Source organism: Ostrinia nubilalis, chromosome 9 (assembly GCF_963855985.1).
Source record: "Ostrinia nubilalis chromosome 9, ilOstNubi1.1, whole genome shotgun sequence".
NCBI lineage: Eukaryota > Metazoa > Arthropoda > Insecta > Lepidoptera > Crambidae > Ostrinia > Ostrinia nubilalis.
In genome coordinates, this window is record NC_087096.1 from 13,059,629 (window position 1) to 13,071,294 (window position 11,666).

Consider the following 11,666-nt stretch of genomic DNA (forward strand, 5'->3'; position numbering starts at 1 on the left):
TAAATATTAATAAGGAAACCGAACTAATATTAATACCTACTAAATCTTCGTGAACGTAACACGATGTGTAACGTTAATTATTTCTAAAAATAATAATTAGCCAATAGCTACTGGAAGGTGCGTCATTTTGAATTTGTAATAAAAGCGAAGTTACGTACCTATGTCAATAAATATAGCACATACCTAACTGAATGTTACAACTATCGGGAACGTTTGAACGTCGTTTTCAGGGTGTGTGGACGCTAAAAACTGAAGACTCTTTTTCAACTTAAGAAAATCAAATTATTGTTTATTGAAACCGCAAAATATTAATAGAATTTAGTGTAATATACGTTTAAGGGCTGATTTTTAAATCGTTGGATAACTTTTATCTGAAGAATAAGTTTGGCATATTGACAGTTTCAGTATGGGAAATATGTCAAAATGACGTGTTTATTCTTCAGTTAAAAGTTAACTCATGATTAAAAATTAGGCTAAAATAGATTATTCGTCAATTAAAACAAAGGATCAAGTTGATGTTTCTATAAATATGGGTTCCAAAACACAAACTTTTGGAGTACGGACATGCCTAGGGAATGACGTTTTGGGTCATTTATATGGAATTTAAGATGTTTTAAAAATAGTTTTAAAAAATATAAATGGGAGATGAATAAAACACATTGCGAGCTGTTATTTAAAACAATTTTGGAATAAAATATTGACAAATATTCCATGTGAAATGTGACGCGGACTAAGAGTAGACATATTTTTATGGAATGACCCTTATAGAGACAACGATGTGCTCATATCACTCGCAAGAAGTCGTATCTCAGTGAATTCTGAATTGATTATAGGCTGGGCTCTAGCTGTCTAGAAAATGCTCCATTGTTGGATTCTAGGCCCGTATGTTGTTTAGTAGAGCATAAATAATGGACTCGCATCTAAAATTTGCAATAACAAGAGCGAAATTATCTTTTTATTGACAAATCAAGTTAACTAGTTACTTATTTAAAGACGCAGGAATTGTATCTTAACATTTTTGTACATAAGTAGGTACCATTTGAGAAATCATAATATTAGAACAAATCAAGATCTTTGGATTGGATTATTGTGGTGAACTCATTCGTAATACAAACATATTTGGGTATTTCTTCGGAGGCAAAATTTTCGATGTCTTTGGGTATAGTTCTGTAACCAACTAACAAAATGGCATGCAATATTTTTTTTCGTATAGCTTAGCTATAGCCCTATCTGGCGCAAATTACATTTTTGACATAATTGCTGTCTTTATACAAAATAAAAATATTTGAAGTGTGATTCTCTGATTCATATGGTGTGTCCGTTAGCCATTTTCCGGAACAAAATGGTTGATGTAGCATTTTCCTTTTGATATATCAATATAAATTAAAATTATTTCGAAAGCTAATGAGTTGTCCTTCTACAAAAAAAATGTGTCATAATTTTAATTAAGTTATTTTGTTCGCAAAAAAATAAATAAGCAGTGTCCGGCATAAAATACTGATTCATATGGCGTGAGCTGTTCTTGACCATAACTGGTCAGGTTTTAATCATGAGAGTCTGGTTTCTGGCGTGGAGGCAAGCCCATCTTGCAACGGATGAGCTAGAAGGCAGACGTGGAGCTGGTTGGCTTAGAACCCGGTGTGACGAAGGCAAATACTTGATTCATCTGTGCTTGGTTCAGGTGGCATGCTGATTACAATGCCTAGTTTATAAAATTACATTATTGCATTAAAAATCTAATCTGTCTTACTTGTGATGCTTTTGGGTTATATAATCATGTAGAAAAATGACAACACTGTAGTCTGTATGTATGACAAGTTTTGCTCGATTTTAGGCAAAAAACTGATTTATCTGTGCGTGATTCATATGGTCAGGGCCCTATATGAATCATAAAATAAATTAGTTTTTGGTCTTTCAAGCACCAAAAAAGGGTTTTTTAACCAAGAATGACATCCCAGACTGCATCTCACTTAAGACCAGGTGCGATTGCGGTCTTGTTATGAATAAAAAACATTATCATTTTTATGTTAAGAATAATTTGTGTTTAAACAGTAAATAAGTAGTATATATCCGTTAAGCTAGCAACCATAACATAAGCATATTTGTTGCTTATTTTGTAGCTAAATGGCGCTGTATGAAATTGCCCAACGATTTATTTATTTTTATTATTATTTCAGCTACACTTATGGCGTCCATAGCACATAATAATATACTGCTGAGCATAGGCCTCCATTGATTTTGAGATTAACTGATTGCCATTGCCACAACCTCTATAAGCTCATCTTACCTTCTTCACCTTGTAGGTGGACGTCTTAACAACAATAGCTTGGATAAGTGATACAGCTCGGTAGAGTCATCTAAAATACCTTAGTGCCATAAGATGAAAGTCTACATCCAGTGTGTGTTTATCAGTGATGACAAATTGTACTGAAAAGCGGCCGCTCACTGTAGGCTTACGAACCACAAAGTTGCATAGTGTACTATGGAGTGGACTATGCTTGTTTTTTTTATGCAATCTAATCTGTAATAAGGAGACCCGTAAACGATCTAAAGTCGCATGGTGGCATAGTCCGATGTTTTAGCAAGCTGAATTGATAATGGCCAGGACACATAGTGTACAGAAATGATGGCCGATGGGATAGCACGTTTCTGGAGTGGAAGCTACGTGCCGGAAAGCTCAGTGTAGAACGTCCTCCCACAGGAAGGCGCAGGATGCAGGCCGCTACCAACCGGTCATTATGGAAATCATTGGGAGAGGCTTATGTTCAGTTGAAATGATTATGATGATGAAAAAATATTATGGATGTATACTAAAGTTTCAAAAAAATGTTTTTTCACGAATTATTGTGGAATCGTTGCATTTTTTCATAACAACAGATCATTGTTTTTGTTATAATATGATTATTTTCTTAATTTAGAGCCAAATGTACATAAATATCATAAATATTATTTCTATTTTTGATTAATATGTAACAAATTCTGATTCATATGGGCACAAAATATTTGAACGTCGATATCTTGAAAACTACATTACAAAAACGAGTCCCTTATCCAAATATATGTTATTGGGTGTACCCATTTTCATATGAGTCTATGTTACAAACCTAAAATTGAATTTGAAATTTGTCCATATGAATCAGCCGAAGAATGCGATTTCGAAGAAGTGCCCATTTAATTTGATACGAGGGGTTAAACGAGACTATTAATAAAGTAAATTTTACAAGTTCTAAAGGGGGAAAAATCGGTAAATTATTTTAAAAAGAGTTCAGCAATAGGATGGAGGTGTAATTTCCCGCTAAAAATATTATAGCTGCAGTCATTACTGGTTGCAGTATTCTTAGTTATTAGCCTTATAAAAGTCTCTCCGACTGGACTAAACGACTCCAGAATCTGTTAATTGACTCACTAATTGCATTGAAGGATGGCGCTACATAGTGACTCTTCAATATCACTTAAATTAATACAATAATGTAACTCTTGTCACTCTGCAATTTTCTAGGGGAAATCTGTTAAGACGAAATTTTGCAAAATTCAACCCTTATGGGAGTTAAAAAGGGGGTTAGAAGTTTGTATTGCAGTCCTCGGTTTTTAAAGTAAGAGACTTGAAAGTTAAAATGTATGCTCACTATGATCTCTAGATATTAAGGAGGTGTACATATACTGTTCGGTACACTGTGGTACTGTGTACACATCGGTTTGCCGACGATATTGTGGTCATGGCAGAATCGTTAGAAAATCTTGGCACAATGCTCGAAGACCTTAATCGATTTTTCCAACAGGTAGGCCTGAGGATGAACATGGACAAAACGAAGCTTATGTCGAATGTCCATGTTGCGCCCTACCCAGTTTCAGTTGGGAGCTCAATTCTCGAGATTGTCGACAAGTAGGTATGTCTACCTCGGACAAAACGATCCAGCTAGGTAGGTCCAATTTCGAGAAGGAGGTCAATCGTCGTATCCAACTCGGCTGGGCAGCGTTCGGGAAACTACGCAACATCTTTTCGTCCAAAATACCTCAATGCCTGAAGACTAGAGTGTATAACCAATGTGTGTTACCAGTGATAACTTATGGCTCGGAAACGTGGCCTCTCACTATAGGCCTTATACAGAAGCTCAGTTGCACAGCGTGCTATGAAGAGGGCTATGCTTTGTGTTTCTTTGCGAGATCGAATCAGAAATGAGGAGATCCGTAAACGAACCAAAGTCGCTGACATAGCCCGACGGATTAGCAAGCTGAAGTGGCAATGGGCAGGGCACATAGTACGCAGAACTGATGGCCGATGGGGCAGAATAGTTCTGGAATGGAGGCCGCGTACCGGCAGGGCCGGATTAACCATCTCGGGGCCCCTAGGCACAACTCGTTTTGGGCCCCCCTTTTTTTGTCACGGAGGAATGCTTTGCGCACCGTCACCACTGCTGGGGGACAGGGTGGTGTGTGGGACTCCCGGCGCCCTAAAAAGGGAAAAGGACGGGGTATACCCACTAAAACCTCCGCGGCGTTCCGTCGTAGCCCGAGTGGGGGTGTCGCGAGTATCCGGCCATAGCCTTAGACTTCCGCGACACCACGCTACAGCGACACCTAGCCTACACCACCTGGGGGCAGAGTAGAACGGTCGTACAACCGCCTTCTCCGGCCCCTTCTCCGCCTGCGGAGCGATGGGGCGAGTGGATCGTTCTCCCGCTCGCGCTCCGCTGCCTCCTTCTGAAGGATGACCTCTTCGCAAAAGGAGGCGACCACCTTCCAGCATCCTTTACTTCCCAGCATGGCGATGACCAGGCTCGGAAGCGAAAGATCCCGGCCCACGACCGCAGTGAGGACACGGCGCCAGCCCAGCCTGTGCAGACCGCGAGGGTGTGCTGCACCGTGTCATGCGCCGCGCCACATTTGTGACACACGGGGATTCCTCTCGACCGATTCTTTGCAGGTACGAACCGAAGCAGCCATGCCCGGTCAGCACTTGCGCCAGACGGAACGTGAGGAACCCGTGCGGTCGTTCCAACCATTGGTCCAGAACAGGACCAATGGCGGCCAACTGCGCGCGAGTCATGTCTTCGTGACGGCGCCGCACCGCTCCGGGACCGGGCGCTTTCCACGCGCCTTCTGGTCTGCCATCCAGTGATAGACGACAGACAAGACCCCAGCTTCTAGCTCCCAAGGAGGAGTACCAGCGAGGACGCACGTCGCAGTGTGCCCTACCGTGCGGTAGGTTCTTGCGAGTTGCGACCCTCTGCGCTATGGCCCGCTGGGGTCTGCGCAGAAGGGCAGCATTCTCCCTCTTGTTGAGTGCGTCCGCCCAGACTGGGGCGCCATACAGCGCCATGCTCCTCAGAACGCCGGCATAAAGTCGACGACACCTCGTTTGTGGCCCTCCAAAAATTCGGGAGGAGCCAACTCAGTGCGCTGGCTGCCTTGAGGAGGCGTGGCGCTAGCCCGTTGAAGTGCGGGCTAAAATGCCACCTCCCGTCAAGCCAAGATATTTCATTTGGCCTTTGATGTCAATCCTAACGTCCTTAACGCGTCGGGCGGGGCGCGCTGGCGAGGCCCCGGAAAGAAGAGGGCCTCAGTCTTCTCCAGCGCGACTTTCAGACCGAGGCGTCGTATTCTGCGAGCGACTAATGTGTCGCCCGCCGACGCCAGCCGTGCCGCGGCCCCAAATGTCTTCCCCGGGCAGTGACCAGAGTATCATCCGCATAGCATGTGACACTCATGCCCGCGAGAAGGACGCCCCGGAGGAGCCAGTTGAAGCCTAGGTTCCACAAGAGTGGACCGAGCACCGAACCCTGCGGAACCCCGCTGGCTACACCGCGCCGTTTGAGCTGGCCGTCTCTGTTAACATACAGGACTTCGCGCTCCCGTAAGTAATCGGCCAGCAGCGCTCAAAGGTACTGAGGCACTCTGTTATGTTGAAGTGCCTAGAGTATGGTGGAATGAGGGATGGTATTGAAAGCGTTGGCTATATCGAATGATACAGCCAACACACCCTCAGCCCTCTCCCTAGCCTCCGCAGTGAGGCTTTTTAAACCAAAGCAGTAATGCCAACGTCACGAAAATTAATTAACGTAAGTGCGCCTATTAACAACCCCCCAAAATTTGTATTCTATTACCGCCCTATTTTTCTTTCTTTCATAAAAGACATAATAACAGGTTCCAGAAAACACGTTACCTAAAAAATATCTAGATATGTTTATTGACTATCAAAACAATTAAAGTTTGTGTTCGTAAATAACCAGTAAACGGAGTTATTTGACATTAAATGGGACGCGCCCGCAACGGACGCACTTTTCATACTGACGCGTTCCCAGCTACTTAAGGTGCACCTTGTTATTAATTAGCGATTTTAACACATTTAAAATGAGTATACCAACATATTTTTGCATAACAATATTAATTCGTACTTTAGTTTCCTTAATAAACCCTCAATATAGCCCTCTCGCTGTATTTTTGTGGCTTAAATACAATTTTAAATAAGGGCGGTAATAGAAACACTTTTAATAATTTGGTTCCTAATAACGACCCATGGCGTTGTTAGAATTTTGATAACGTTTTTTATTTTAGTATTTATATCTTTAATTACGCATTTAACCTCCATTTTATTATCTTGATCGATTCATAAGAATATTTCACATAATTAAATCAATTAACGCCATACGTTAATTGTCATAGGTTTGGCATAAAACTGCAATGAACATTATAGAATATCTCTAATAATGTATGGCAATATATTTTATAAAAACCTGTTAAATGCTAATTAGTACCTATTTGATATAAAATAAAACCTAATAAAAATGATACTTCACTGATCATGTCTTCATTAAAGTGGATATTTTAGTTGGTTACTGATTTTTTTTACGGTCGCTAATAGAATAAAGTAATATTCATAGTGGATTCTATTACCGCCTCATAACTATAACGCCACTTGCGAAGACTTATAAGCCTGTATTTTGTATATAACTAACATTTATGACATGACACCAAACCAATCATGCGTTATCACAACTACTATGTAACTTTTTAAGATCTTTTGAATTATAAAAAAATAATTTAAAATAATTATACAGACAGTGTCCAATTGTTCATAGTTTAAATAAAAATACACAATTACACACAATTAAAATCAACCAAAAACTATTTAAGAATTATAGTCAAATTAAAAATAAAATATTAAATGAAAAATAAATTTTATTAAAACTCAAATACAGTTTAAATAATGACCCCCACTACTCACTAGAACACCGGGTACCGCGTAATCAAGTATAATAGAGGAATTTATTATTCTACTATTTCTGCGTGATTATTTATTTATTTTCGAGAAGCGTGCCTTTTCTCTTTTAATAATAAAAATAATTAACTTGAAAAAAAAAAAAACAAATTTAACTAAAACTAAAAGCAAAATAAATTTAACTTGAAAAAATCAAGTGGTTCCCGAGCCTCTGAGCGGGAATCGAACCCGTGCCTCTTGGAATATACCCAATTGAAGAGCAATATTCTTAGCGGTCGGTAATAGAAACAGAAAAAACGTTAATAGAAACACACCTCGTCTATAGGTCGGTAATAGAAACAACTGCTTTTTCAGATTAAATTGCTATTTTTTAATTATTGTGTGATTGTATACTCATTATTACTACTTGAATTCAAAGATTACTTCATCATTGTTATAAATAAATTAAAGTGTATTTTCTATCACCACGTCTTATATCTAATTTTCTAATGTTTATCCGAAGTCAGCTTAAACTGGCGGTAATAGGCGCATTTACGTTAGGTTCCACAATATCGAGATATGACGATTGAATGTGTAAACCAAAATAAGGCGAAGTTTTGAGGTGGTTTGAGTTTTGTTGCATAAAAATAATGTTTAACATTATTTTTTCATATTTTTATCGGGAGTGCTGGGCCCCTGGTCATAGTGGGCCCCTGGCCATAGTGGGCCCCTAGGCACTGGCCTAAAGTGCCTTATGGATAATACGGCACTGCGTACCGGAAAACGTAGCGTGGGACTTCCACCTACAAGGTGGACCGACGACATCGTAAAGGTAGCAGGGAAGCGCTGGACGCAGGCCGCTTCCAATCGATCAACATGGAAAGCATTGGGGGAGGCCTATGTTCAGCAGTGGACGTCCTATGGCTGAAATGGTGGTGGTGGTGGTGGTGGTACATATACTGAAAATGTATCATTAGAAATCAACTACGGGGGCTAAGGAGATAAAAGGAGGGTTGGAAGTTTATATTATGAAAGTCCTATGTGTTTAAAGTAAGAGAGTTGAAATTTAAAATGTATGCGCTATAGATGCTAAGAGCGGATTTTACGAAACTCCACCCCTAATGGAGTAAAACGAGGTCCACGCGTACGAAGTCGCGGGCGGCCGCTAGTATTTGATAAAGTAAGTTTTAAGAAGTAAATGTGCTTAGTAACTCTGCTATGACTCGCGAGTTAACTTACATTTTATTAGGATTTTTAAATTATTAACAACAAAAATCTCATTTTCCAAAAAGTTAGGTCGTAAAGTGTTAACAATGAATTTAGGGATCAGCGGAGTCATCTCCTCTTCATTGCCAAGAGATCGTAGTAGAGCAGATCGTTTGAAAGTTTTGTTGATAATAATAAAAACGTATTTTTAAGTTGCACATAACTTTTTTATGTAGCATTCTTTGCTTATAAGCATGAGTTAAAAGTATCTATGAGGTAACTAACATAAGTAAGGAAATGCGAGTAAACAACTTTAAAATGAAGAATCCTCACCGCAAAATCTGCATCACACCTAAGTACCTAGTTAATTTTCCTGTTTTGGTAGACTTAAAATTTTTCTCTTAGTCATTTTATTTACGAAGTACTCATGTAGGACATTTAACAGACTTGCATAATTTTATTTATTCATAACGATTGTACATACTTACCTAAGTACTTTGTTATTTGAACAGATGAACAACATACATTTCGCATGCTTTAAAAAAGTGTAGCTACTGTACGTTAGTGTGTGAGCCTACCTACTTACAAGAAAATACCGCATGAATCGAACATGCTATGCCACTTATAGAGACTGTAGTTTTTACATCGGCCGACTACTGTGGTGCCCCATCAAGTTCCCATCTAACGAAAAAAAGTAACGGAATGTCGACTAGAATCTCATAGAACAAATAGACATTGTAGAGCGCGTTGTTTTGTAAAATATAAACTGCAAATAATGTGTATTGTGAAATGTAATTACAATACATTAATACGCTTCACTATGCACTTTTACGAACAACATGCACTGTAGATTGTGATTCAATAAAACCATTATTAGGCCAAAGCGAATAAGCCGGCCAGGTAACTTGCAAACAATAACAAAAGCGTTGCAGAACTTTTTTCACACACTTTTTTGTAACTGCAAACTTTGGACACAAAAACTCAAAATACTGGCCGAAAATTACCTTTACGCGGGAAGATTCGGGATAGACTATATCCGTTTAGTCTATGGTTGTAGTTGGAATGCGCGGGAAATACGGCGTCACTCGCGCGTGTTGTCGGAGGCACTGACTGAGGTTCGCGGACTCCGGGCCTTTGCGGCTCTGCTGTGGTGTAATGGTGTTGTCACCGCGTAGGTACTCGATACTCACAAACGCCAAGGCATCGCTAAAGTAACCTAAAAACGCTCGGGAACCAGTGGTGAATGAATGCTAATAGTGTTACGGTACTATGACGCTGCATTCAAGTAACAGGTAGACGGTGTGGCGGATGACCAACCAGTTCGTCAAGATACTACAACTATCTAATTTAGACATCTAATAAATCACACCGAAAATATATTTTGAGAATATGCTGGGCTGGCTGGCTACCATCTATGGTTGGTTAGCCAAAGTTTTTGGTAGAGTAGAGTGTTTAGTAGAGTTTTATTTACATCAAAGTTAGAAAGCTTTGATTCAAATTTTCTTGATTAACAACGACGAATAATGCACATTGCTCACTAAGTTACTATTATATGAATCACACTGAAATGTGGTTTAATTTTTTTTTATTACTTACTTATGCATTTTCTCCGTCGTTGTGTTTGTTCAGCTGCTTATTTATTTATTGCAGAATAAGTCATATAAAATGACGTTAATGTTAAAGTCTACATACCACTTAACCATAAAATAACATTAATTTATTATTAGAAACATAGGTTTAATACATAAAATGTATAAAGTAACTACTTACTAAGTTTTTACATACCAACATCTATTGTTATCAAGTATTTGTGAAGGAAATTACGACCGACATAACATAGATAATTAATATTAATAATGTATTCTTAAGATGACTGGATGACATCATGATCACATTCGTATGCAAAGTATGTATTTTTTTACATTCTTTACTAAACCATTTAAGTAACTAAGTAAAAGTTTAATATTTTTCTAAGCTTATCAAAATGCTGTAAACTCGCGTCGGTCAAAACACTGTGACGAAAAGTAGTTTAAACTGGCCGTTCACTGCAAGTAAAGATTTATGGTAGTAAAAATGTGATTTTTTACACTTTGAGTATTTATACCTAATAGATATAGTAGGTGTTCAGAGGAGTACTTATAGCATTTGTTTTTAAGATCTCGAGATTAATCGAGAGACGAGCTCCTTTAAAAATTTGTTTGTAGGTAGGTTATACCCGTCCTGATAAAAATCCCTGAAAAATTGCATCTATATTAATTACTTAAATTAGCAGTGATAATGATAATTATGCAACTGTATTGAGACTGAATCGGGTTTGTAACGCCTTTAAGCTGCAAAAAGCAGTACCCCACAGTACACAGCTATCGTTAACTAGGAGTGTAGATAGCTCTCTGTGGACAACCAGAACATCGTTGATAAGGTACTACGAGCAGAGACCACGTGGCCCTTTGTAATCTAAAGCTCGGGCTTAGAAATTAGGACGCCATGGAACATGGCAGCTTCGTACAGCATCTTTGTGCATTAAGTCATTACTTCGAAACAATAGCCTTGACAATAGCGGTTACAAAACTTCGTGACTCATAAGGTTGTACTTGTATAATTTAGCAAGTTCATTATTGATGGGTATCTACTTCTTACTACATCTACTGATTCGTAAACAGCAGACTGGTTTCTTTAACAAAACTTAGGCTGGTATAATATGGGACCCATACTAATGTTTTCTAAGAATAATAAGTAATTTACAGGAAATTGTTGCCTAGATGTTATTTAGTAAGTACATAAATATAAATCAGCAAGACATTATTTCATTATGAAAATCGTTACATTCATTCGGGACTTGCTTGCCTTTAAGTATTCTAAGTGGGTGTGTGTTTATCAGATTACATAATCCTATAACTGGTTTACAGGTTAATACGATTTGTGGTGCCACTTGACCAGATTTCTCTCATTTCCATTCTCTGCCAAGTTTTATTTGCAAAGATGATCTAACAAGGTGTTTGTTTGCAATGCGCTAATTATTTGCATAAAAGTAGTGTTTGTGTTTCGTAAATCTAGCATACCTTCACGATGTAGGACTCGTTACGTGTTAAGGTAAAACAATTTTGTTGGAAAATCGCTCTTATTTCAACTACAAATATCTACGTATACGTTTCAGTAGCAAACTGTAATCTCAATTATAATCCCCCAGTAGTAAAAGCAGTATATTACAAGCTATAATATAGATATTATCTGCAAGATAAGAGTGGTCTGTCGACTTTTACTG

General features: G+C 38.7%; 2 protein-coding genes across 3 annotated transcripts in view; both read right to left on the bottom strand.

Moving 5' to 3' along the window:
* LOC135074686 (multiple inositol polyphosphate phosphatase 1-like) overlaps window positions 1-9,553 on the bottom strand; it is a 480,690-nt gene extending 471,137 nt beyond the window's left edge. For both annotated transcript variants that reach the window (XR_010257875.1, XM_063969052.1), the window contains exon 1: window positions 9,409-9,553. The gene's annotated coding sequence lies outside the window, so the exon portion shown is untranslated. The remainder of the gene's footprint in view (window positions 1-9,408) is intronic.
* On the bottom strand, window positions 4,751-5,320 carry LOC135074849 (uncharacterized). The gene has a single exon (XM_063969230.1). The coding sequence runs from the start codon at window positions 5,318-5,320 to the stop codon at window positions 4,751-4,753; it is 570 nt and encodes a 189-aa protein (XP_063825300.1).
* Window positions 9,554-11,666: the final 2,113 nt, after the last annotated feature.

Excerpts from the sequence above, each read along its gene's own strand:
- LOC135074849 (XM_063969230.1), bottom strand. The coding sequence starts at position 5,320 with ATGGCGCTGTATGGCGCCCCAGTCTGGGCGGACGCACTCAACAAGAGG.